The 27,541-nt window shown below is 37.9% G+C and overlaps 1 protein-coding gene and 1 long non-coding RNA gene across 3 annotated transcripts in view; one reads left to right on the top strand and one right to left on the bottom strand.

The window, feature by feature from the left end:
• Nucleotides 1-6,858: 6,858 nt before the first annotated feature.
• Nucleotides 6,859-14,829, bottom strand: SPP1 (secreted phosphoprotein 1). 2 transcript variants are annotated; one of them, XM_029235943.1, is made up of 7 exons: nt 14,609-14,829; nt 13,418-13,485; nt 13,267-13,305; nt 10,843-10,923; nt 10,514-10,552; nt 8,640-8,930; nt 6,859-7,680 (listed from the first exon to the last, which is right to left on the bottom strand). In XM_029235943.1, the coding sequence occupies exons 1-7, from the start codon at nt 14,775-14,777 to the stop codon at nt 7,279-7,281; spliced, it is 1,089 nt and encodes a 362-aa protein (XP_029091776.1). In that variant the 5' UTR covers nt 14,778-14,829; the 3' UTR covers nt 6,859-7,278. The 2 variants fall into 2 exon arrangements, with proteins under 2 accessions (XP_029091776.1, XP_029091777.1); XM_029235944.1 differs by lacking the exon at nt 10,514-10,552.
• A 2,472-nt stretch (nt 14,830-17,301) lies between these two features.
• LOC114903174 overlaps nt 17,302-27,541 on the top strand; it is a 123,130-nt gene continuing 112,890 nt past the window's right edge. The window contains exon 1 of the long non-coding RNA XR_003795647.1: nt 17,302-17,429. This is a non-coding gene — a long non-coding RNA (uncharacterized LOC114903174). The remainder of the gene's footprint in view (nt 17,430-27,541) is intronic.

Raw genomic sequence — 27,541 nt, 5'->3', positions numbered from 1 at the left:
ATAAGGGAAACACATAAAACAAAGAGAAAAAAAAACGTTGTAGGATTTATTATTGTTATTATTTTTATTATTATCAGAATCTGTCTTTGAACAGAGGGGCTTCATCTATTTACATTTATTTTTTCCAGCATTATTGCGATATGATTTACAAACAAAAATTGTACATAATTGGGTGGTATGATGCGATTTTTTAAAAAAGTTGTACAATATGGTGATTTAATATACATATTTATTGTGAAATTATTATCATAATCAAGTTAATTAACACACCCATTACTTCACATAATTACCTTGTGTAACTATGTAGGTGTGTGTATCATGGTGAGAACACTTAAGACCTACTTTCTTAGCAAATTTCAAGTAAATGCAGTATTATTAACATAATCACCATGCTGTACATTAGATTTCCAGAACTTATTCAACTTATTACTGAAAGTTTGTACCCTTGAACCAACATCTTCTCATTTCCACCACACCCCAGCCAGCCCTGGAAATGACTGGTTCTATGAGTTTGAAGTTTTTAGAGTCCACGTATAGTTGAGATCATACAGTATTTGTCTTTCTGTGTCTGACTTATTTCACTTAGCATAATGTCCTCTGGGTTCATCCATATCATTGCAAACAGCGTGATTGCCTTGTTTTTTAATGACTGAATAATATTCCATTGTGTGTGTGTGCATATATATATATATGCACACACACACCACGTTTTCTTTATCCATTCATCTGTTGATGGACTTATGTAGTTTCCGTATCTTGGCTATCGTGAATAATGATGCAATGAACATGGGAATGCAGATATCTCTTTGTGATATACTGATCTCATTTCGTTTCGATATATATCCAGAAGTGGATTGTTGGCTCATACAGCAGTTCTATTTTTAATTTTTTAGGAACCTCCATACTGTTTTTCATAAAGGCTGTGCCAGTTTCCATTTCCACCAACACTGTATAATGCTCTGTGTGATGCATTTTGAGTTAACTTTTGTGTATGGTATAAGATAAGGGTCTAATTTCATTCTTTTGCATGTGGACATCCAGTTTTCCCAGCATTGTTTTCTGAAGAGATTATCCTTTCCCTATTGAGTATTCTTGGTGCCCTTGTCAAAGATCTGTTGACCATATATTTATTTCTCAGCTCCCAGTTCTGTTCCATTGGTCTATGTGTCTTTTTATGCCAGTACCATAAAATAGTTTGAAATCAGGAAGTGATGCCTACAGCTTTGCTTTTCTTTCTCAAGATTGCTTTGAGAGGTTTTGCTAGATGTATCTGTAAATACTTCATTGTACATCTCTTAAGAATAAAGCCTGATCCACTTTCATAAACATAATGCAATGATCACACCTAAGAAAACTATTAATAATTCCATAATATGATCTAATGTACTGTGTATATTCAAATTGCCATAATTGTTCCTCAAATGTGTTGTGTAGTTTATTTCTTTTTTAATCCAGGAGTCAAAGTTCCTGTTCTGCCCTTGGTTATACCTGTTTAAGCTTTTAATCTAGTATCCTCCCTCACCTACTCCCTCCTTTTTCTCTCATCACATTGACTTTTTTTGTAGTACTGAAAGATTTAGAAAAGAAAAATACGCTCAGGATGCTCAGTTAATTTGAAGGTCAGACAAACAATGAATCATCTTTTAGTATCATATGCCCCTTGCTTACACTAGAAGATGATTTGTGGTCCTTCCGAAATTCAAATTTAAGTGAGTGTTCTGTATTTTATATGGCAACCCTACTTTTCAGAAAGTTGAAGTCTGTTGCATTACAGAGTAGCTCAATTTCTAGATTTGTTTGTTTTCTTCTGATTTGAATCGGTTAAACATTTTTTACAAAAGCATTTCATAGGTGACGGTGCGTCTTCTTATTGTGTCACATTAGAAGGTACATATCTAATAGTCCCATTAGTGAGGCTGTTTGATTACTGGATGAAGAGGGTGACTACTAAATCTCTTTAGTTAAAAGCAGCATCTTCCTTTGGAATTAGTAATTAGTTGAGTGGTGCTCTGAGACCAGGTGAATATCCCGTTCCCCATAACCTTCTGTGCAGTGATTTTAACATTCATTAGGGATCATTTCCTGAATCAATACTACACTGTGGGTTGCAAAATGATTTTGCAATTTTATTATTTCTCCTACATTTATTGTAAGTTGGCATTCATCTGCAAAGAAGATCTTTCTTTTATGCTCTCTCTTATACTATCACTATATACTAATGGAATTAAGAAATCCAGTTTGTTATTATCTGTTACTGCCATTCTTCTTTTTACTCTCAAATTACTCCAGTTTTGGCCAATGGAAGTTCCCTTCAAGTCTGCTCTTTGGTCCCCCGTATATGATTCCATTTTGTCTTTGAATGCTTTCTTGCTTTCTATTATTAAAGAGGCTTCCCAGGCTTAATTTTTAACTCATTTTGCCCAAGACCATGAATAAGCCTTTTCCTCAAAGAGCCTGCGACAGCTATCAGTTTACTGCTGCTCTTCTCAGGGTCCATTGCCTCTGTGCCACTTTGTGATACTGGAGTTGGATCCTGTAAGCGTGTTTCCTTTGCCAGCTGGCAAAATGGCAAGCTTTGTCAGCAGAGGGCACTGGAAGGATGCTGCGGGGAACAGGCTGCCTGGGCTGGTGGGCGTCCTCATCCTCTCTTTTTGCTCCTAAAGGACAGGTGCTGTGACGTGCTTGCAGGGCATCCAGTACAGCTCACTCTCCAGCTGGTTTCGCCGGCATCCCGGCGGGCAGTTCCCTGCTCAGTCCTGGACCATCAAGTTTGCTGCTTGCCAGCCTCAGTGTACTGGCACTCCGGTGGGAAGTGCCCTATTTGGCGACTTCAGCCCACCAGCTATGGACCAGGTCTGGCCCAGGATGACACCGTAAACTGCTCTGTCATCCCCTAGGCTGCAGCTATCTCAGTTTGGGGGAGACGGCCTCTCTCTCTCCAAATCATTCCTTATTTGAGCACTCTCAATCCTATGGTATCGTTAAGGTTTTTTTTTTTAATCTCCTGTGCTTCACCCCCTGTTTCTAGTTAATAATTCTTTATGTTAAATTTTCCCTGTTTAAATTACTGGTGTGTTTCTTGTCTTCTCACTGAACCTTGACTGATACAGTACAGAGGATGGTCTTTAATGGTACCACCATTCAAAACTGCAATTTCGGGATTATCTTGGTCATGCCTTTGGATTTGAGTACACTGCTGAGCCACTTGCCAATGGGAAATGGGATGCTTATGTCTGACGGCACACCACAACACAATTAATAAAGCTATCACCTATGGCTGATTGTGGCGAAGTGCCAGCAAAGGCAAGTACGTTGGAAGCCCAGTGCACTTGACTAATGATGACAAGAGGATGGTGGTATCTTAGTCTGTGTGGGCTACTACAGACTGGGTGCCTTATAAACACCATTTCTTTCTAACAGTTCTGGAGGCTGGAAAGTCCAAGATCAAAGTATCGGTAGATTTGGTGTCTAATGAGGACTTGCTCTTTGGTTCACTCTATTTGCTGGTACCACAGTGTTTTTATCAGAGAGGCTTTATAGTCTGATTGAATATTTGTTAGGGCTAATCCTCCCTTATTGCTTTTATTTTTCAGGATTTTCCTTCATATTGTTGTATGTTTATTTTCCCATATGAACTGTAGAATTAGCTTGCATCGCTCCAGGGGGAAAAATTTACTTTTATTTTATTTAGAATCACATTGCATTTATATATTATTGAGGGAGAATTGACATCTTTATGATGTTGAATTTTCCTATATGAGAACAAACAATGTCTTTCTATTTGTTTGAGGCCTCTTTTTTGTCCTATAGGAGTGTTTCACAGTTTTCCAAAACAGTTTTGGCACATTTCCTGTTAAGTATTTTATCTTTTATTTTGTTTGTTTCTATATTAAATGACATTATACCTTTTGAATGGTCACTGTTAGTACTTTTTCTGTATATGTCCTTAGCTAAATTTTATACCATGCTATATTTCAGAACTGGTTAGTTTTATTTTTAGTACTGATTCTCTGTTTTCTAGGTGTTGTGTTATATAATCTACATAAAGTTATAAATTAATTATTTCTCAATTCTTATGCATCTAAATGTTTATTATTTTTAGCTTATATCTCCAAACCTATGTTATATAGTGGTGGAGAGAGAGGACATACTTGCTTTGTCCTTGATCTTAATGGGAATGCCTGTAATGTTTCTTCATTAGGTATGGTGCAGGTTTGGGGCTGAGATATAAAATATTTCATCATGTCAAGGAAGTGTCCCTTAATTTTTATTTTATTTTTATGAAACTATGAATGAGTGTTGAAATTTGTCAAGGGCTGTGTTACACTTTATTATTTGTTCACGATTCTTTTTTCCCTTCCTCGTTCATGATTCACGGTGTGAGGACTGTACTTAACCTGCGCATTGATATTGGGTTTGATCATATGACTTGCTCTGTCTTTAATTTTTTTTTTTTTTTTTGCGGTACGCGGGCCTCTCACTGTTGTGGCCTTTTCCGTTGTGGAGCACAGGCTCCGGACGCGCAGGCTCAGCGGCCATGGCTCACGGGCCCAGCCGCTCCGTGGCACGTGGGATCTTCCCGGACCGGGACACGAACCCGTGTCCCCTGCATCGGCAGGCGGACTCTCAACCACTGCGCCACCAGGGAAGCCCTGTCTTTAATTTTTTTAACTTAAGTATAGTTGATTTACAATGTTTCAGGTGTATGGCAAGATGATTCAGTTATATATATATGTATATGTATATATGTTCTTTTTCAGATTCTTTTCCATTATAGGTTATCACAAGATATTGAATACAGTTCCCTGTATAGAGTAAGTCCTTGTTGTTTATCTGTTATATAGTGTGTATCTGCTAATCCCAAATTCCTAATTTAGCCCTCCCTGCCTTTCCCCTTTGGTAACCATAAGTTTGTTTTCTACGTGTATGACTTGCTTTGAACAAAGGGGTTTGATCAAAAGTGACAGTGTGTCAGTTCTAAGCCCAAAGCATCATAAGTTTCTGCTCACCTGTCTTCTGTTCCTGCTTCTACCATCAGAAAGACAGACGTGCCCTGGATAGTTGATCCTAGATAGAGAGAAGTATGGAGCAGACCTGAATCCATCCTGCAGCCTGAAGTACAACCCCTGCAAACCCACAGACTGTTGAAGGAGAAAAAGAAAAATATTTGATGTCCTAAGGTACTTAGATATTGAGGGTGTTTGTTACTCATTATTTTCACAGGAGTAGCTGACTGATACAAATTCTTTGTTATCATCTATAAGTCTAATCATATGACATCTTTCTCCCTAGATCTAACTATATGGTGAATTATAGGAATGAATTTACCAATATTGAAGCATCATTTTTTGGGTATAAATCCCCCTTGATTATGATGCCTTCTTTAAACTTGATTTTAGATTCTGTTTATTTAGAATTTTTCCACTGCTACTTATGAGTGAGACTGATTTATACGTGTGTGTATGTGTGTGTGTGTGTACATTTGCAATCATTACCAGGTTTGAGTGTCAAAGTAATACTTGTTTCATAAAGATCACTTGAGAGTTTTCTTTTTCTGCTACAATTTAAATGGTATTAGGGTCATCTGGTCTTTGAAGTTTTGATAAAATTCCACTGTAAAGTCATTTGGGTCTAGTTTTTATAGTTAGTTCTTTGATAACTTTTTGTCTTTCCACTATAGAAGTTTGTCTATTTGTCTTTTCTATGATTAGCAAAGTTAATTTTGGTAAATTGTATTTTCCTAGGAAATAATCTAATTCATCTAGGTTTTCCGTTTAACTTGGACTGAGTTGTGCAAAATATTATAAGTTGCTTCTGATTTGTAAAACTTCCTCATGTCCTTGGTTATCTCCTTGTTTTTATTTCTTATTTGTGCTTTCTACCCTTCTTCCTTTATTGGGTTAGCTAGTGGTTTATCTGTGGTGCTGATTTTTTCTTTTTAACAAAGAACCAGCATTTTGATTTATTAATTTCTACTATTTTTTCTGTTCCCTATTACTTTTAACTTTATTATATCCTTCCCTGTGCTTTCTTTTGCTTTACTTTGTTGCTCTTTTCTAATTTTTAAGATGGCAACTCAATATCCTTATTTTCATTCTTTTATTGTTGCTGCAAGAATTTAAGGCTATGGATTTTCTGTGATCACTGGTTTAACTGTACTCTAGTGAGTTTATGTTTTCATTAGAACTATTTTTTAGAAATTCTGCAATTAAAAATTTTCCCCTTTTGTCCCAAGAGTTGTTTAATAGAGAAGTTTTAGATTTCCAATGAGATTTCTAGCTTTAAGAAGAGCAGAGGAGCAAGGTATAGAAATAAGGCCCTTGCTCCACTTCAGGTTTCCAGAACTTTTAGTTTTGAATGAAGTTGAAAATTTTGATTATTAGCTTTTAGGTTTTTTCCAGCACAAAGGGACTATTTGTTTATTATCTACAAGTGATCAGAATAGCTATGGGACTTACCAAGTTGTAATCCAAGGGCAAGGAAGCATAAGTTCACTGAGAAAATGAATGGAGAATGGTAAAAACCAATAAAATTGATTTGTGATTGCATCTAAGCCTTCATTAGCTTTTACATCAGCTTTGTGAAAATTAGAAAAAGTTTGCTCTCACTCAGTGGAAGTGGCCTACAGAGCCCTGCATAGTTGGAGGAGTTCTGGCTGAATATCAACCTCCACTTGACTCCTGTTTCCTTGACTGGGAACTTTAGCTCAGCCACGGGCTGTATGTTTGATCCAGAAGGTCTTAGATTGCTGTCTACTAAGTCCAGCACATTAATTAAAATGATTACATGTATTAATTGCTAGGCAACTGTAGGGAATCAAATAAGAAATGCAATTGACACCACCAAACTCTCATTACATTCGAGATATAAGATTTATTCACACCAACAAAAATAATCACAACAAAATATAAACTAATTTAAAAAACAAAAGATCATAGTGACATGAACTTTTATATTCTCAAGTGTGTAAAAGGTTTTTTTTGCTTCTACATAAACTTCTTTTCATAAAAGGGTAGCAAACATTAAAATGCAATGATGGTTTGCATTTCTTATATGGAAAGAACATAGGCTAAACCCTGAAGCTTTTAGTGTACAAGGGTGTTACCATCAAGTCACACACTAAACTAATGATCAAAACCATGATGTGTTTCCAGATCCACACACACATATATTCACCAACTAAGCAGAGAAATAAGCATTTCATATTCTGTCCCACTCTGCTATAATGTATTTTTTCTTTTTACTAAAAGCAAAGTAGGAAACTGTATTTTTCTCCTTTTAATTGACCTCAGAAGAGGCACTATCCGATTCATGAGAAACACGAAGTTTCAGGTGTTTGTCTTCTTCACTCTTAAGGTCTGGGACTAGCTTGTCTTCGCGGCTATGGAATTCTTGGCTGTGGAATTCATGGCTGACTTTGGAATTATCCTGACTCTCAATCACATCGGAATGCTCATTGCTGTCATCCTCGTCCTTCAGCTTGAATTCTTTGGAATGCTCGTGGCTGTGGGTTTCCATACTGCGGTCATCCGGCTGACTCGTCTCCTGACTGTCCTTCCCACGGCTGTCCCAGTCAGAAGCCCTGTGGAGGCGCTGGGCAACCAGGATGGCCTTGGGTGCATCACCCACCTCCTCGCTCTCCACGTGTGACGTGACGTCCTCCTCTGTGGCATCTGGATACTGAATCACAGAACAAACGGGAGAAGAATTCAATAAACAGCCAGAGATGGGAACACTGTAATTTTCTTCTGCTTTTTAACTTTCAGGCCAATGTATTCTCTAACAATGTCTAAATTTGGCTGAAGCAAAAAAATAATACTAGCATGTTACTTTTTTTCAAACTAAGTCCTTTCATTATGTCATCTCCTTTAGTTTAATAGGTACATCAATTTTGTATGAGAGGAAACCCATGAGGAAGGTCTCATTATCTGTTTTACATAAAGGGAAAATGAAGGGAAAGTTAAAAGTAAAGGGACTAGTACACGGCAGGGCTATGTGCTAAATCCAGATCCTTTTTTAATTTAAAAAAGCGAATAGAGGACTTCCCCAGAGGCGCAGTGGTGAAGAGTCCGCCTGCCAGTGCAGGGGACACGGGTTCGAGCCCTGGGCAGGGAAGATCCCACATGCCGTGGAGCAACTAAGCCCGTGCGCCGCAACTACTGAGCCTGCACCCTAGAGCCCGCGAGCCACAACTACTGAGCCCCTGCGCCACAACTACTGAAGCCCACGTGCCTAGAGCCCGTGCTCCGCAACAAGAGAAGCTACTGCAATGAGAAGCCTGCGCACTGCAACGAAGAGTAGCCCCTGCTCGCCGCAACTAGAGAAAGCCTATGCGCAGCAACAAAGACCTGACACAGCTAAAAATAAATCAATTTAAAAAAAAAATAAATAAAAAAGCAAATAGAATAAGTGCTTTATAACCAGGATTTGGAAAAATAGCATTGTGATTGAGAGACAAAATTAGGGAGAAATTATGTGGACTTTAATACAAAAACCAATAAGTGGGAAAAGGTTTTGTATTCAATGATCATAAAGTAATAATCCTTGCTGAATGAATGAACAAATGAGCATGCAGACCCTTGTTCCCTAGAATTGGGCTCTACTCATAACCATCTCATGTGTCTTGTTCAAGGATTTACCTGGACTTCAGATCTGCGGAACATCTTTTTCGACCTCAGTCCGTAAGCCACACTATCACCTCGGCCTTCGTATGTGTCTCCGGTCGGGACAGGTGGAGTGAAGATGGAGGTTGCTGGAACGTCAGTGGGGAAATCAGTGACCACTTCATCAGATTCATCAGAATGGTGAGACTCATCGGAATGGTCAGTGTCATTGGAGTCATTTGCGTCAGTGTCCTGGCTGTCTCCATCCTCTTCGTCATCCACAGTGTCTGTGTGCTCAGGGCTTTCATTGGACTTACTCGAGAGGGTCTAAAAATCAAGATGATCGGAAAAATTGGTGTAAAGGTTTTTATTTTCCTTTAGCCTTTATGGTGCCTTAGTCTTTTACTATCTTTATTTAGTTTCAGAATCTTTTTTTCTTTTAAGTCTTTATTGAATTTGTTACAATATTGCTTCTGTTTTATGTTTTGGTGTTTTGGCCATGAGGCACGTGGGACCCTAGCTCCCTGACCAGGGATTGAACCCGTACCCCCTGCCTTGGAAGGCGAAGTCTTAACCTCCAGACTGCCAGGGAAGTCCCAGTGTCAGAATCTTTGTATTCACAACAAAGCACTCAATGGCTTTTAAGAGCTAAAGTGAGCATCTTCCAATTTCCCTTTTAACACAAGGATAAATGGAATCCTATTCTGAGTCATTTTTCTTGCTTTTTCATAAACATTATTTTCAAGCCAAATGTATGAGTTATAAATTTATATCGATAACATGTTTTTCCTTGTTCATTTTAGACACTATTTAATTTACCAAATTCAATAATGCGGTAAATACAGGTACATAATTGTGAGATTTTTTCTATGACAATTCTCAGGAGATTAGAGCATCCATGTATTAATGCTCACCCCCAAACCTAAAACTCCTCCCTATTAGCCTGGATAATCAAAAGGCGACTGTGTTATCCATGTGTATAAACTGCAGCTCAATTAACCAGTTAATGTCTATTACACTTCTGATTCCAAATATATTGGGTCATTTATCTAACTTTCCTTATTAGAAATTCTTAGCATCTTCAAATAGAATCTTAAGGAAAACAAATTTAAGTTATCCCTTTGCTTAGCAAATATATTACTAATTCCAATAAAAAGAATAGTTATTAAATAAACCATTATGTTAGCAACAGAAACGTTCCTGGAGTCAAAGTCTTGGCTTTGGTAGGCATTAATTAGATGCTTACCAGATATTAGATGACAGCAAGAAAATATCTTAAATGAATTGCAAGAGGCTTAGTATTTCAAACAACAGACATTAGTAAACATTTCCTGCCACACTAAACTTATTTGAAACCTGGTATTTCTGACATTTAGTAAACACATGTGTTTTTTGTGAGCAAGTTTTAGACAGGAAAATTTTTTTTCTTTCTTTTTTTTTTTTATGGTTGGCTGAGCTCATGTTAGGAAGGGAGGGTGGGTCTCAAGATGGTGGGTCTCCAGGTTTTGAGGAGAAAGTTCCTAGTTCCTGTTGTTCCCTTGGATGGTGGTGGCAGAGTCACTCAGAGAAACGAGACAAATATGAATCGGGCTACCAGGAGCCCATCCCATAATATTTCTCCCATACTCGCACCTCCACTCCACTAAGTAAAGACTCTACTTCCACCATCCCTGACCTAGAGCCCACCATACTGTTGGCCCAGTATAATCAGGTCTGCAGAAATTTCAAGGCTTTGGGTAGGGGTGTGATGCACCCCTGGAATTTCAGGCCAGTGGATAGACAGGGCATTTACTGGAGAATTTTAATGGAATTTTGCCAGAATTGAACCCAGGCAATGTCACCAGGGGAAAGAGTTGCTTCCTTAGTTCCTCCAAGACATGATGGACCTTGGATTCAGAGTGGAACCTCACCTCTTGCTTGTTATCAGTTTCCTCAGAGGACACAGTATTCTGAAGAAAGAAGGGTACAAATCAGTGTACATCATACTCTCTTAACTTTTTTATTCAAAAGTTAGCCTTTTCCATACAAAGCAGGTCTTATTTTTTAGCCTCATTTTGGTGGATGGCTTAGCAGGAAGACAACATGACAGATCAATCTGTGTCCTAAGTTCACCTTTACCAACAGGCAGGAAAGATCCATTTAACAAGCCCAAATGGCCTGCTCGGTGGCTATTTTTTGTGGTGGTTGTTCTTTAATTGTGAGAATTTTAATATTTAGAATTAATTAAAATTAAAAATACCTGTGGTTCTAGGAAAGTCTGCTTCTGAGATGGGTCAGGCTTTAGCCATGTGGCTACAGCATCTGGGTATTTGTTGTAAAGCTACAAAAAAGAGTCATTATTAAGAAAAAGAAACAGGTATCTCTAAGTGATAAGCTGAAAAAAACAACTATACTTCCCCAATCTTGATGGATAAGCATAATATGCGTTATTCAGTCAACTAGAGCCTGAGCTGTATCTTTCATAATTTATTCTTTCTGGTAGAGTCATTTAACAAACCTTTACGTAGCACTTATTGTGAGGCAGGCACACTTTCAAAGTAATTTACAAATACTAATTCATTTAATCCTGGGATAGGTATCAGTATTATTACTCCCATTTTACAGATCAGGAGAAACCCAGCCACAATGAAGTTAAGTGATAGTAAGTGGCAGAGCCAGGGCTCAAATCCAGTGGCTCTTCACATTGATGATACACTGTGCTTTTCTGTTCTACATTTGTTAGCTGAAATTCCTCTCAGATGAAATACAGCTAAAGCAGAGGGGCCCTTAATTTGTGTTGATCTTCCTTGTTTCCTGTCTCTGTGGAACAAGGAGAAACTCTCTAAGGCTGTGCTGTCCAGTATGCCATTCTCTAGCCATGAAACACATGGCTATTCAAATTTAAGTTAATTTAAAAAAAATTAGTTCCTCGGTTGCACTAGAGTGTTCAATAGTCACACGTGTCTAGTGGCTACCTTAGTGGGCAGTGCAGAAATATAATATCAACACCATTGCATAAAAGTTCTATTGCTTTAAGGTGCCAAAGACATGAATGGAATGGCCTTTACTTAGCCAAGTCATTTATCTGGAAAATGATAATAATATGCTAATGCAGAGGAGTGGAAATTGCTCTGAATAAGTGTCATCTGGCGGGCTGTACGGCCCAGGGCGATCACTTCACATCTCTGTCATGGAGAAAAGTTATCCTGGGGGTTCCAAGAATTCCTTCACAGCCACAAAGGAGGAGAAGCGCAGGAAGGAAACCAGTCAGTAGCACTTTGGGTTTCCCCATGGTTGGCTCTAACCAGAGGAGCTTCATATTGGGCTTCTATGACAGTTTTTGCTGAAAGAATGGGTTCCTTGACTAAAAAATGTGAAAACTACTAGTCTAGATGAGTTCAAAGTTTCCCTCTTTTTTTTCTTTAAAAATATATATTTATATAAATATTATACAGATAAATGTTATGATTGATTACATTTAATATACATATTTATTCTGATGATACCTGTATTACAGGCTTTATCTGTATTTATAAGATAAATTTATAATTTTTAAAAAGTAATATGAAGAACAAATAGATAAGAAAAACAAACTAAAATCTACCCAGTAGTCATATCACTCATAGATAACCGGTGTTCATCTTCAGGGGTGTGTCTTTATAGACTTTCCATATTTCCTACTAGCTCTAGATTTCTAGGATTCTAGAAGGTTGAGCTCTTCACTTATCTCCTAAATAACACTTAACCACTTATACAGCCATGGCTTCATGTGCCGTATTTTATTCTATTAAAAAGGCACTAATTCTTGCCTCAAAAAGTGTGATCACTATTTTCTCTGGAAATGTTAATTTTCTGTCTTATTGCTGTGATTCAATACTCGTGTTCTTAAATCACTTGGAAAACAGACACGCTTACTTCTACCCACTTGCACACCCAAACACAAGCAGCAATACTTCTCCTAACATCTTCGTTAAGCAATCTAATTGCAGTGACCCCAGGCAGCTCTATACTGGCCTTTATTCTGTTTATCTGGAATTGAACTCTGTGTGCCTTTTTGTCCAAGCTCCTTGGGACAATGCCCGTTTGTTGTTTGGCTGGCATGCTTTCACTCTGTGGAGGGGCAGGTACACCTACGGTGCTGGTTGAATAATTATAATAAAGAATTTGATTTGGTCTTATGTTTGTCTAGAAAAATGTGATCTAACGTCATCGGATAAGCACAATAGATACAAACGGCATAAACAGACTTTCTCTCTATAATGGGCTTCTTAGCAAATATCTTAGGAGATATTGTGAACATTATGGTTATGCCAACTCTCCAATATGTGAGGTGAATTTTAAACTTAGCTTGCCGCTAAGTAAAGCAAAAGATGGAATTTTTTACTTCTAGAACAGTATGTTGACTCATGGAAACAAAAAGTCACACAACTTCACAGAACTCATTTTACATAAATGATAGGCCTAGAGCACCATTTTATTATATTAAAATATCTAGTTTGGTTTTAAGAGACTAAAAGCAGTTCTGTGCTTGGTACTGGTCTAGAACCATAGCAGGCACTCAATAAATACTTATAAGTTATTTTGTTTGACTATGAAAATAAGTAAAATTGCCATACATTTGTAGCACATCTTCTAGCAGTTGCAAAAATAATTTAACTATATGATAAACCTAAAAGATGCTCACCTGCTTTTCCTCAGAGCTGCCAGAATCAGTCTGTTTAACCTTTGAAACAGAGAAGGTGAAGAAAGATTACAGTGTGAACGTGTTCGTAGCACCTTGAAACACACAATTCATTTATTTTGAGGAATTTTCTCTAAGATTCAGCTGTACTCACTGGAAGGGCGGAGGTGATGCCCAAGAGGCAGAAGCAAATCACTGCAATTCTCATCGTAATCAATGTTCCTGCAAAATATTTTGTAAGAAATATTTGATCTTTTCCTAGGTTAAAACAGTGATGCTTTTTTAGGCTACCACATTACAAAATCGTCACAAATAAATATATATTTTCTGTAGAAATACTCTTTACTTCTTAGAGGAAAATTTTCTTCTTAATATTATGATCTTTTGAGTTAGTATTTGTAATGCCACCTCCTCTATTCTCCATCTCTTCCTATTAGGCAAGGAGAGAGGAATTTTACAAGTCTATATTTATTCAACTTTAAAATTTAGAGTTTCAGAGATTATGCCATTGCTACCTCATGTCACCAGCCATTTAAACCTAAAAACAGACCAACAGTAATTGAGTTCAAATAATAAGCTGGAATGGGAATATTTATTTTTCAGAGAAGAAAAACACAAAGAGAAAGAGAGAAAATAAAGCTGTGAAAGAAACTTGCTTTCTCCATTTTCCAGCATGCATTTCTAATGCGATTTTCAACTTAAATTATTTAAAAGGTGTTACTTAGGTGAAATGAAGCTATCTCTAAAGTTTGTAATTTAAGTAAGGTATTCTAGAAATTTGAAACAAGAAAGAAAAACACTGGAAACAGTCAACAGCTTTCCTATTTGTAAGTCTAAATAGTGTCATACAGGTATTTTGGATAAATTTTAATAGCTAAATACAGAGGTGAAAATATTCAGAAAGGTTTTTTTCCTTGAAAACAGGATAAGTCAAATCATTAAATAATTAGCATTATCATTTGTTTACATTAGCACCAAAAATCATTTTCCTTTTAAGTTGTCTCCACAATCATCTATCCATTTAAAATGATGTAGATATAATCATTCCAAAGGGGCATAGACATTTCCTTTTTTTTTTTCTGATGGCAAGAAGCAGTTTCAATTCTTTTGAGGATGGCGTGGAAATATTTTTAAGTTTTCTATTCGGCTGTCTTTCAAAATAGCCGGCTGCCTTTCCTGCAGGAGATCTGCCCTGGATCTGGCATGCTTCTTCCAAAGACTAGGACCGTTTAAGTCTGATTAACACCTTTTACTGTTAAACCCTTTTCCTTATGGCTTGACCTTCCCCATGAAATGAAACAGTGCATACATAGGCCAGCAAGCAAGTAGCAAACTGCAGCCTTACCTTGGTCTGCGGCGGCTAAGAAGAGCCCGGTCCCAGGCGGTGCTGATGCTGTGCTCAGGGCTGCACTCTGGGCTCTTCCTCTCCCTGCTGTTGACAACCAGGACGTCTCAGAATTTAAAGGCTGCTCCAGACGTTCTCCACCAACACAGGGGGTGGAGAGATGTGTCATGAGGTTTTTTGCCACTGCCCAACCCACTTGCTCCTACACTTCCCCCTCTGGTTTTGTGGTTACAAAACAAACACATGCACACACACATACACACACACACACAAACTACTCTGCAGTTAAAACATTACTTATGCACAATATCATTAACTAGCTTTTTCGTTTATAGGATTGGCTCTCAGCGTCCTGGAAGGGCATCGAGGGGGTCCCATAAAAAGGGAGGGAGGGAAATGACTAGCTCTTACAAAGACTCTATAATTTCTGAATTAGAATAAAAATATAATCTAAATCAGTCTTAAATAAAATTAAATAGAATGGATTTTTGTTTCTTTTGGTTTAAATAACAGATGAAGGTAATATATGCAACCAAATTTGCCTCACAATTATACTTATTTAAGAGCTATCAGGCTATTGTTCAGATACATGCAAAGAATTCAGAAACCCTTCCTCCATTTTTACTTAAGCTCTGTTTTGTGATTTCAAGTGTGTAGCAGCCTGTCATTTAAACAAGTGGCATTAGTAACATTAAAATCCACGTTCACGCTCATTAGATTGGATTTACATTGACCTTTCAAGGACGTGGATTTTTGTCGCCCTGTTTGAGTTGTTTGGAAGTGATGGATCTGCTAATTGCTGTATAAAATAGAAGAAAGGTAATTTATTCTCAGTGCGGCAGAAGTAAAGCAGTTTCTGACTGAGAGCAGGGTTACTGCTGGCAAGCGCTGCTTCAGGAGCCAGAGTGTGGCTCTGAGTTCCACTCTGCCACTGATTAGCTGTGAGACCTTGGGCAAATCACTTAGCCGATCTATACCTGTTTTCATCTGTCAAATGCACAGCTCGTGGGCGTTTTGAGAGGTTTAAGTGAATTAGTATGTGTAAAACTAAAAATACTTGGCACATATATGCAAATACCCTGCCTATTTTAACCACTGTATGTGTGTTAACTATTATTAAGATTTTTAGGAGGAGCAGGTAGTCATGATTTGTAATACCTTTAAATGGAATAGGTTATTGGAATGAGATCAGATGTAAGATTTTTTTTTTTTTCTTTTTGCGGTACGCGGGCCTCTCACCGCTGTGGCTTCTCCCGTTGCGGAGCACAGGCTCTGGACGCGCAGACCCAGCGGCCATGGCTCACGGGCCCAGCCGTTCTGCGGCATGTGGGATCTTCCCGGACCGGGGCACGAACCCGTGTCCCCTGCATCGGCAGGCGGACTCTCAACCACTGCGCCACCAGGGAAGCCCCAGATGTAAGATTTTTAAACTGTGTACATCGACAGGATAATTTGCACACCTCTGAAGGGCTGGATTAGATTTTTGAATTGTCTTTTTCTAATTTTTCTCCCAGGATATATAAAGTTGGTTACTTAATAAGAAAATTAAAAAGAAAATTCTATATTAAAAAAAAATTTACAGGGTATTCAAAAGGTGTTTGAATGAAAAAAAATTACAGTTGAAGGTTGAATACTGGAACAGAAATTAGGGGTTGCAGAGCTCTGAGTCCACTTTAAATATTTAATATTGTTTTGAGATTACTTAACCTCTTCATCTACATTTCTCAGTTGTGAAATGGAGATTGCACTATTAATTTATCTCACACCTCCATTGTAAGAATCATGTGTAAAGTGAGATTAAAGTTAAATGTTCCTATTTATTATTGGTTGTATTAAGGTGTCAACTCCTATTTACCAAGTATTGCTTTTTAAAAAAATAAGTTTATTTATTTATTTTTGGCTGTGTTGGGTCTTTGTTGCTGCGTGTGGGGTTTCTCTAGTTGCGGCAATGGGGGCTACTCTTTCTTGTGGTGCGCGGGCTTCTCATTGCAGTGGCTTCTCTTGTTGTGTAGCACGGGCTTTAGGCACGCAGGGCTCAGGAGTTGCAGCACGCAGGCTCAGTTGTGGCACACGGGCTTAGCTGCTCCGTGGCATGTGGGATCTTCCTGGACCAGGGCTCGAACCGGTGTCCCCCTGCATTGGCAGGTGGATTCTTAACCACTGTGCCACCAGGGAAGCCCCCAAGTATTACTTTTAATATAAATACGGTTGAATAATTTTTTGTAGTGTTAACGTAACTAATCCATAGGTTTGTAGACACTTGGTGGGAGGAAATGTATCTCTTTTAAATTGTATGTGTTTCAAATGAATTGATATTGTTGATTTGTGGGCTCTAAGCACACATTTTAATAATTCAGATGGCAGCTATCTCTATAAAATACAAAGCACACGGGTTATAACGTTGCAAAAACAGATTTCTTATTTCTGCTCTTAAAAACTGTTTTTTTCCCTTTAAACACATAACCCACTTAAGCTGTCAGATTGTCAGTGTAGCGGAGGGAAGTTCTCATATGCTAAAAAAACCCCAAGATTTCCACAGGATTCACTACGGTTTACTCTGCGCCTGCGGGAGTGATTTAATAGGAACTTAGGAAGTTATAGGAATAGATTCTGCTGGAGCCCAGCCATGTTGAAATGAACCACATGACCTATAGGGCTCTTCCGGTCATAGCGCCAACGTGCCACATGGTGGCAGCGTTTCTGAGAAGGAGTTCAGACCACAGTCTGGTTCCGTCAGTGATTCCGGCAGGATGGAACGTTCACGCGTTTAATGACTGAGCCATAAAACAACTGTGAGGTCCTCCATTTCTTGGAACGTCAGGTGAGGAAATATTTCCCAACAATGACCCGCTACACATTAACAGGGAACACAGAGGCCAAGGGAAGCAAAGCATTCTTTTCTGCTTCGTTGTCTTCCGCAAACCCAGGTGAACGCCATGGGTTCCTTCCCCGTTTCCCGCGCTGGCTCAAGAGGTTGCCGATTCCGAGGCTCACGCAGAGTAAAGGCTTGTGAATTCATGGTTAAAGAACGTGTCTGGGATGCTTCAGAGATGAGAGGATAAAATGATTTGTGATAGAGGCGGTTCTGTAAAGTATGAGATGGATAGTGCGTCATTCTGATTTTTGAAGAGGCTCGTGCTTCTTGCTTTTCGTCATTAAACATGCTGCTGACATTTTTTTCTAAGATTTTCCAGCTGTCAGAATTAATGTGTTAAATGATTTGAAACAGAGAGGCTTGATCTGTAGCATTTCCACATTATTTCCATTCTCGATTAGGTTAATCCTGGGTTGTTAAAATCAAAAGGTCAACATGATCAAACTCCTTCTAAATCTTGTACGTGGAAAGGAAAAAGTTTAGTTGTTAAACTGGAATGAAGAGTGGGTTGTGATCATAAAATATAGGCACTGTAAGAGGATATGTGGAAACACAAAGAACATATTTTTTTCTCGAATTACATGAAAATTCTCATATAATAGAAAAATTTGTGTCCAACTGTTTTGGTGGACTTTATTATACTGACTTCTAGTTTATTTGGATATTTCTATTTTATTAAGTATAATAAACATTTTGACTCTTTCAGCTCTATAAATAATTATTTTTTCCCTCGAGTCAAGGTTCAGATAAAAAGGTGATCTTGGTACCATTGCCAGTCTGTCATAGAGAAGTTGGGAATGATATCTAATAAGAAGCCTACCATTCATCATTTCATCATATATAGACTAGGGAAGCAGGGAATTATTTATTAGAGGGAGGGAAACAAGGGTTGAAGATAAGAAGGTTTTTTTTTTTTTAAGTTCAGACATGAAAGTAGAACATTTCAGAAATACAAAATAGACACGCCATAAAACTTTTTATCCCATTGCTCAATAAATTAGTCAACAAAATTTAAAAAATGGTCTTAAAAATGGTCTTACTATCAGAAACATTAACATCACTTAAAACAAAAGAAAAAAGTTTCATTTTAGACCCATAGAATTGTTATAAACAAATCTTCAATAAATTGTTAATGATTAACCACTCAACTCTCCATCCATAGCAACTAATTCTGAGCATAGAGTTCTTGCTTATCAATATAATGCATGGGCACTATGCTTGAGTCCATATATCATGTATTGATAGCTATTATTTGCCAGTACTCAAGAATCTAGCAGTATTTCTTTGTTAAATTATCATCACTAACTTTGAGGCCATTCTAACATTCTTTAAATGATAGATTCTTTAAAGTGGACTTAAATTATTAACTTTTTTCTTAAAATGACACCCTTCTTACCCTCCTGGAACCCATTTATTCATGAAGATCAACTAAGAAATTTAGAACTTGTGCAGCCAATGGAGTGAAGGGGGCGTGGTTTAACGTAAATTCAGTGGGATGTGGACAGAGAAGGCATAGGGTGGAGACCCTGTGTCTACACTGGTATTGAAGGGATGAGTGTTTTGGGATTGGCATCAAACAAGAAGTGTTTCTTCCCATCCAACAGCAATCAAAGCAGCATGGGACTCGTGTGTTTTGTTATATTTTAAATCATGGATAAAAAAATTAATGTACTTTTTATAATAATATTAATAAAAAAAGACCTTTTTTAAAAAAAAGGAGGGAAATCACTCCCAACGTATGACTCTAATAAGTCAATCTTTGATGTTCTGAGAATTTTGTATTCTTACCTCCTCAAAATGGGTTTTCTAGAAGCATTTTCTCAATATGGGTCACATGAATTTCTTTCAGATTCTGTTACACCAAGAATAGGAGATCAAGGACAAAGCAACTGAAAAGGTTGGCTTGTTTCTTTCCTGCAAAATGCCGCCTGTGGTTTTAGCAGTCAGTTTCGTTGCCAAACAGATCAGGAACATCAGGCTTCTCCATAATCTGGAGGTGTTTTTGGACTTCTCTTTCCCACACTCACTCGTCTTCATTTCCAAGCATCTGTGGATGAGATTGGTTTAAACAACCTATTAATTTCACTTTGTTCGTGATGAAATTATTCAGGAATCAGAGTTGGTGACCAATTTCTCTCCTCTTTTTACCCATTTCATGCTTAACAAATTTCCACTGCTTGTTTTTTTCCATAAGAAATATTTCCTTGTAATTTACCTTTTCTATTGTAACAAAGAGTAAGCCCAGAACTTCTGCCTTTGTTCATTAAAAGGAGAGCTATTCAAAATAATAACAACAAGAATGGGAATTATATATGTTTTCATGGAACACCTATAATGTACTAGATTTGAAAGTATATATTATGTCTAATATGCTTAACAATCTATGAATTCAGTATTATGATCTTAATTTTTCAGTTAATTATAATAGAAGCCATCTACTTGCAGTCACTTCTATATACATGATTATATTCAATCTTTGCAAGCGCAGGAAACTCTGCTCAGTATTATGTAACAATCTAAAGGGGAAAGGAATTTCAAGAACAATAGATATATGTATACATATAACTGAATCACTTTGCTGTACACCTGAAAGTAACACAACATTGTTAAATGTACTCCAGTATAAAAAAAAAAACAGAATAGACTGAATAATCTTGTCTGTAGTAGGTTCAAATCTAATAAAAATGTAAAGCTTTATTTTTCCACATATGCTACCCAGCTAGTGTCATGGTATGGTCATGACACAATGTGAGAGAATGTTAATACATCTCTCCTAATCTCACACTGTTATGAATCACCAATTCAAAATACATGATTGCTGATTGTGGGTTAATATCGTTAGCTTCATATTTAATACATATAATGACCTTAAATATTAGTTGTCTTGGTTAGCTAAATTTTGAGTGAATTGCTCATCATATTTTAACAGGTCCAAAAATCTAGACAAAGGCGTATTTCATGGTTAGCCTTATGTCTTACTATATTTGGTACTTATAGTATCTACCATAATAATTGTGGTAGGTACTGCTGGCTGTGCACAGAAGATTCATATTCTTCAGAGTAGTTGCTGGGAAGCAGCTGCCCAGATGAAACTACATTTCCCAGCCTTTCTTGCACCTGGGTGTGGCCATGTGACTAGCTCTTGCCAATGGAATGTGAAATAAAGTGATATGTTTCACATCTAGGCTGAAGTGCCTAAAAACTAAGTGTGTCTCCTCCATAGTCTTCTTCTTCACCATTTGGCTAAATGGAGAGGACTCTGAAGCATTTTTGGAGGGCAGAAATTCAAGGAGGAGATAGCGTGAACTATCTGTTGACTGGGAACCCTGGTATTGGATAGTGTATGAACCAGAAACATGCTTCTGTTGCCTTATATCACTGTTACCTGTTATAATAGCAGGTGTTACCTTAATGTAAACTTGTGCACATAATAATGTTCGATCCATAGTTTTTGAATGTTAGTATCTGTGTGCCAGGTCACTAGACACATGAGACTGGATTTAAATTGTGGTGCCATAACACACACACACACACACACACACACATATGATTTCTATCTTATACTTCTGATTGTTCACACGGCATCATTTGCTTTGACTTCGTAATTAGACCACCTGTCTTTTGGGTACCTTTTGTTTTCTGGCCTTGTGTTCGCCAAGGGGCGGACAGGCAAGTAGAGATGCAGTTCAGAGCAATCTACCTAGTTATATTTGAGAACTTGAAGTCGTGTTCTCTGAAAGCTTTGGATCACTTCTGTTCTCTGCTAGGAATGTGTTTACAGATTAATTTTAGTCTTAGTTGCCTTTTACCAGATCAACTATTGTGTAAGTGGTGAATTCTAGGAAACTTGAAGAGTTTTTAAACATTTCACCATGGTTCCCGCTATGGAGGTGACCATAATTAGAGGAGACGGGAGGTTAAGTTAGAAACTGTGTATGTTTGGGAGCTGGAATTTTGACACTTGCTTGTATAGCTCACTGATATTCCCCAAACCGTAGTGGTCTTTTGGTCTGTGGATCGTAGCTTGGCCAGGGGTGAGCCAGAGTTCTTAGTGAGGCAGTGAAAGAGGTCGTGTATGGCATCTCAGCAGAGCTGGAACACCCACTCGTCTCGGTTGGGAGGAAGCGGAGGCTGGGAGCAGGAAGGTGGCCTTTTCCCGCTTTTAGACAGTGCCAGAGCGTCTCAGGCTGGGGTTTCACTTTACTTTGTTTATGTGGAGTTGGTTCAGACACAAGTGAAATTGTGGTGTCTTAACCTCTAGAAAGATTTCAAACATACATCTTGCTTCATCAAGCTTGGTCACTTAAGAATCCAGTTTATATTTTAGAGATGATGGCATTCTGAATTTAGAAAGATGAAAGTGACACACTTTCATTTAAATCATAATCTTTGAAAGTTTGGGGATGTAAATTAATGAAAACATTTAACTTCTTTTTAAGAAGAAGGATAAGAATCATATATACAGGAAGTCTATTTTCCATATATATATATATATATAATTTTTTTTTTTTTTTCGGTACCTGAGCCCTCACTGTTGTGGCCTCTCCCATTGCGGAGCACAGGCTCCAGACGCGCAGGCTCAGCGGCCATGGCTCACGGCCCAGCCGCTCCACGGCATGTGGGACCTTCCCGGACCGGGGCACGAACCCGTGTCCCCTGCATCGGCAGGCGGACTCTCAACCACTGCGCCACCAGGGAATCCCCCAAAATATATTTTACCTTCATAGTAGTTTCATAAAAGTGGGCAACTCATTTAATTCTTGTGGTCCTGTCTTCTATCCTGAGTGTTAACCATGTGAGCTGGAGAACTAGGACTGGGAAATAAAATCAGTTCAATTTTATTCTGCTGTACCAGCTATGTGTGAACATATGGCTATCTGTGTGTAGCTCTTTCTCTCACATGAAGGACTGGAGTTTTTTTTTTTTTTAACAAAAATCCATGAAACATAAAAATACACAATACATATTTGAACAATCTGGGAAAAGAATGCTATGAAATTAACAAAACTTATAAGTGTTTGAGTAACTTTAGCACAAAAATAGAAAATGTCTAGTTATATGGACTAGACATGGACTTATAAATATTAAATTTAGTTGCCTTGAAGCAACATAATTTTAGTATCAAATGCTTAAAAACACTAATTTCAGTCAATAGAGTTTAAAAATACGGATTGTAGGTACTTGTTTGGCTAATAAAAAAGTATCTTTGAAAAAAAAAAACAGGTAGTAGGAATCCCAAAAGATAAATAGGAGACCTCTATTAAAGATAGCATTTCCCAATCTAGTACTATCGTTCTAGTCCTAGAATCTCCCAAACAGCTGGAAGAGGAATGGTAAGAAGACAGGGCATTGAGAAAAAGAGGGGCAGTTCTTAACTTGTGGTTCTCTTTTAGTTCTAAGACGACTCAGGTTCTAGATGGGCAGAAAATCAGTAAAAATGGCAGCAGTTTTGGTTCAAATAAAAAAAGATATCTTCTGTGGTAAATATATATATACCACATATATATATTGTGTGTAGATATATATATATAAAATGCGATATTACTCAGCCATAAGAAAGAGCGAAATAATGCCATTTGCAGCAACATGGATGGACCTAGAGATGATCATACTAAGTGAGGTATTTGTCAAAGACAAATATCATGTGATGTCACCTATATGTGGAATCTAAAAAATGATACAAATGAACTTATTTACAAAACAGAAAGAGACTCACAGACATAGAAAACAAAGTTATGGTTACCGAAGGGGAAGAGAGGGGAGGGATAAATTAGGAACTTGGGATTAACAGATACACATGACTATATAAAAATAGATAAACAACAAGGACCTACTGTATAGCACAGGGAGCTATATTCAATATCTTGTAATAACCTGTAAAAAAAAAGAATCTGAAAAAGAATATATAAATATAAATATAACTGACTCACTTTGCTGTACACCAGAAACTACACAGCATTGTAAATCAACTATACTTGGATAAAAAGATAAAAATAAACAAATAAAGATATCTTCAATGATAGTCAAAGCAGTGTATTCAGAAAGCAGCATGGGAATTGGCATGAGCTAGGAGATTTTTTTCTTGGTATCTAAGTTTTTAAATCAGGTGCCAAATTGAAAGACTTCAGCTGTACTTATCCTTTGATTTACGCCTCTAGATCAGGGGTCAACAAGCTCTTGGGTCAAATCCACTACTTACTTTTGTAAATAAAATCTTATTGGAACATGGCCACGCCCATTTCTTTATGTAGTGTCTGTGGCTGCTTTAGTGCTACGACAGTAGAGTTGAGTATCTGGGAAAGAGACCATCTGGTTTGCAAAGCTTAAAATATTTACCATCTGGCCCTTTACAGAAAAGGGCTCACTCCTGTTCCAGATGAAAGCTCTTTCCTTTTTTAATCTATTCTTTGACTCAAGCATGTAAGTCAGTCTCTCACCCTAGTTCCAACACTGTCATTTCTAGCTACATCAAGCCACTTTGTGGTCTGATGAACGGTATTCCACGTGTGGTGTCAGATACAGGGACCTGGCTTTGAACCATGCAGTACAATGCTTTCTAGTTTGTTTTCACTCATCCTGATAATGCCTTGCTTTACAGTCAGCATAGGGCACTGAATCAATGGCATTAAGGTTGTGTTTAATGATCTTTGGAACTCTCTGCTTATGAGCAATAGCTCATTAGACACAATCTTGTGAAAGTACTTGGAATTTCTGCCATGTGCTCATCTGATACCTGTCACTTTTCCTGCCCTTTCCATATAGTCCCTTGTGAGATAATTATGTAATGATACCTGTTCTCATCTTCTGCTAACTCAAAATCTTAGTATCTTTTGTAAATCTTGGAATTTTAGTATGAATAATGATCATACTACCTTTATTAATGTCTTTTAAACATTTAAAGTGCTGTCAGATTGATGATATGAATTGATGCTTGTAACGGTGTTTGCCTCTGGGAAGGGGATCTGATTGGCTAGAGAAAAGGATGGGAAGGAGACTTAAATTTTCACAGAAATAACTTTTATAGCTTTTAAATTTTGTATCATGTGTGCATTAGTTACCGATTACTGTGTAGCACTATTACCACAAATTTAGAAACTTAAAATAACACACATTTATTATCTCAGAGTTTCTGTAGGTCAGGTAACCAGGCATGGCTTTGCTGGGTCCCTTGTGTGAAGAGTCTTCACAGAGCTGTAACTGATGTGTTGGCCAAGGCTGGAGTCTCATCTGAAGACTGGATTGTGGAAGGATCTACTTCCAGGCTTACATGATTGTTGGTAGGATTCAGCTCCTTGAGGACTGTTGGACAGAGAGCCTCAGTTCCTAGTTGTTTATTGGCTGGAGGCCTTTGTTCCTCTCCAGCATGACCGCTTGCTTCATCAAAGCATGCAAACTGAGAAGGCAATGGGAGGAGTCTGCTAGTAAAATGCAAGTCAGAATTTTACATCCTACACTTCTGTGGGACATCCAATTACCTTTGCCTTCTTCTGTTTGTTAATACAAGTTGTTAGACCATCCCACACTCAAGGGTAGGGAATTACTCGAGGGCATGAGTACCAGAAGTTGGGGATCATAGAGAGGCTGTTTTAGAGTCTGCTTGTCACCACTGTGTGTATTATCTATATTTAGTAAAATTAAATAAATAATTTTAGACATTCAAGATGTAAATGAAAATGAAAGTCTCAGTATAATGTGTGAAATATGATTTCATTTTTCTAAATAAAAAATGACATGTCCATAAATACATGTATGTCTATAAATGCATACAAAATGGCGGGCATGATACAGATCAATGATTAGTGTCTTTGTTCAAGGTGCTATAACAGAATACCATAGACTGGGTGGCATATAAACAACAAACATTTATTTCTCATAGTTCTGGAGGCTGGGAAGTCCAAGACCAGGCAGCTGCACATTACATGTCTGGTGAGAGCCCACTTCCTTGTTTATAGATGGCCATCTTTGTGCTGTGTCTTTACATAGCAGAAGGGGCGAGGGAGCTTTCTCGGGTCTCCAGTACCATTCACAAGTGATCCACCCTTATGACCTAATCACCTCCCAAAGACCCTATCTCCTAACACCTACATACTGGGGATTAAGTTTCAACATATGAATTTTGAGAGGGCAAAAATTTATACTATAGCAGTGATTACTTCTATGGAAGGGAGTGAGAGAGGAATGGGCATAAAGGAGCTTTCATAGTTTAATCTAGGTCTTTGTTTTCTTCCAAGAAAAAGGAGCTAGGATCATTTTATAAAGTTATAGAGGATAAATGGCTTTCCAATGGTGTATGTTCACTTAATCATAGGATCAGGACTCAAAACATAGTTTTCCTAAATGTCACAGTTTTTTTCCTATTTATCTATTGGATGATTTATTTATTTCTAAAGTAAATTGTTTAAAATAAACACTAAACTAAATAAGTTCAGAAAACTTATTAAAATTATTTATAAGAATGATAGATATTAGTTTGTCTGTTGATTCCTGGCTAATCTTATTGGGTGGCCATCTCTACTCAGTATGTCTGGTAATTAAGCCATTTTTAAAACCATGATAAAACAGAAATCTGTATTTAATCCTGTGATGGGGTTACCTGATTTAGCAAAGGAAAATATAGGAAGTCCAGTTAAATTTGAATTTAGTGTTTTGGGGTCATTTTTAACATACCTTAAGGTTTTTAAAATTATAAGCTATAATGAATGCTTAAGACTAGAATATTTTTCTGAAAATTGAGAAATTAAAAAAAGTTTTAAAGAGTTCAAACATTGCATTATTTTCTTTGAGTCTTCATCATCTTTTCTACTCTTCTGAAAGAGTCGCTGAAATCTCTCCGTGGAAGTATAAAGAAGTAATGTAATTTTGGAGAATGTGATTTACTGGCCTAAGTTAGCCAAATTTGACTTCATGACTATATTCCAGGAAAACAGAAAAGCAAAACTCAGTAAGGAACTAGCCTGCAACTAAATTTCAATAAATGTCCCGGAGATGGAGCTTTGTGTCAAGATCCTTTGTACGTTGATTTAGTAGATTTTTTTTTTTTTGCTGTTTTAAACACATTATTCCTTGAAGTTTATCTCGATGATGTAACATAATTGGATGGCCGACCAATTACTGCATGGGTTCTAAAGTTCCACTCTTTTAGATTGAATAACAGCTCTCTGATGGGGAAAAGATGACTATGCGTAGCCACAGAAAAGTGGAGGAGAGAACGGGAGTGTGCCATCCAGGCCCTGATTGCTGTCAGCTCCAATCCTCTCATCCGCTGGGCTCAGCTCTGGATCAGAGGGAATGGCCCCGTAGGCTGCGTTCCCAAGCCTCCACTCCACCCGTCTTTGGCTCGTTTCAGTCAATAGATGGTGCTGACAGGAGATGGGCAGGCAGGAAGAAGGGGGCAGCCTGGGATTTCTCCTTCTCTCTCCCTGCGTCAGGCAGCATCTCTGACAGTGCCTGTGCCCTCCTTCTGGCCTCAGCCTTCCCCTGGTGGCCCCAGGCCCTGGGCTCTCGTACCATTCCCACTCTCTTCTCTGGTTTTGGGAGGGCAGTGGCCCCGATGGTGTTGTCTCATGGAGCCTATATGGCATCTCAGATCAATTCCCTGTGTTGAAATCTTCCTGTTATGTGTACTGGTTTCTGGTTTTCTGGATAGACCTTGCTCGATACAGGGAACATGGAAAGTTTTAGGAGAATATCAGAAAATCAAAGATCCATGTTTCTTTCTCCTTGACATCGTCTTCAGGGTGTTTCAAATAAACAAATGAGCAACTGTTCCTTTAGCACTAACGCTTTCTCTGTTTCAAAGATCAGAGGCTGCTCAGGGTCTTCCAGAGCAGACGATTCCTAAGAATGTTTGGCTAGTAGAGCATGAACCTGCCCTTTGCCTCAAACCAAGTTTTCTGTTATTTTCTCCAGGAACACAGACCCATTTCCTTTTTTTTTTTTTTTTAGTGGAGGGGAGAGGCCATCATTTCTAGGTCAATAATTCTTAAAATGAATCTGTACAGGAAAAGAGAATAAAGAAAGGCAGAATGAAATAGGGAAAAAAAGGAGTTTAGAGATAA

The sequence above is a fragment of the Monodon monoceros genome, unplaced genomic scaffold, assembly GCF_005190385.1.
Source record: "Monodon monoceros isolate NGI ecotype Baffin Bay Population unplaced genomic scaffold, NGI_Narwhal_1 Super_Scaffold_20, whole genome shotgun sequence".
NCBI classification, from domain to species: Eukaryota; Metazoa; Chordata; class Mammalia; order Artiodactyla; family Monodontidae; genus Monodon; species Monodon monoceros.
This window is presented reverse-complemented; position numbering and strand designations above follow the sequence as displayed.

Coding starts and splice junctions, on each gene's coding strand:
- SPP1 (XM_029235943.1), bottom strand. CDS start 14,777: ATGACACATCTCTCCACCCCCTGTGTTGGTGGAGAACGTCTGGAGCAG. Junction 13,306..13,417: donor GCATCACCTCCGCCCTTCCA/GTGAGTACAGCT, acceptor TCTGTTTCAAAG/GTTAAACAGACTGATTCTGG. Junction 10,553..10,842: donor AGACTTTCCTAGAACCACAG/GTATTTTTAATT, acceptor TTCTTTCTTCAG/AATACTGTGTCCTCTGAGGA.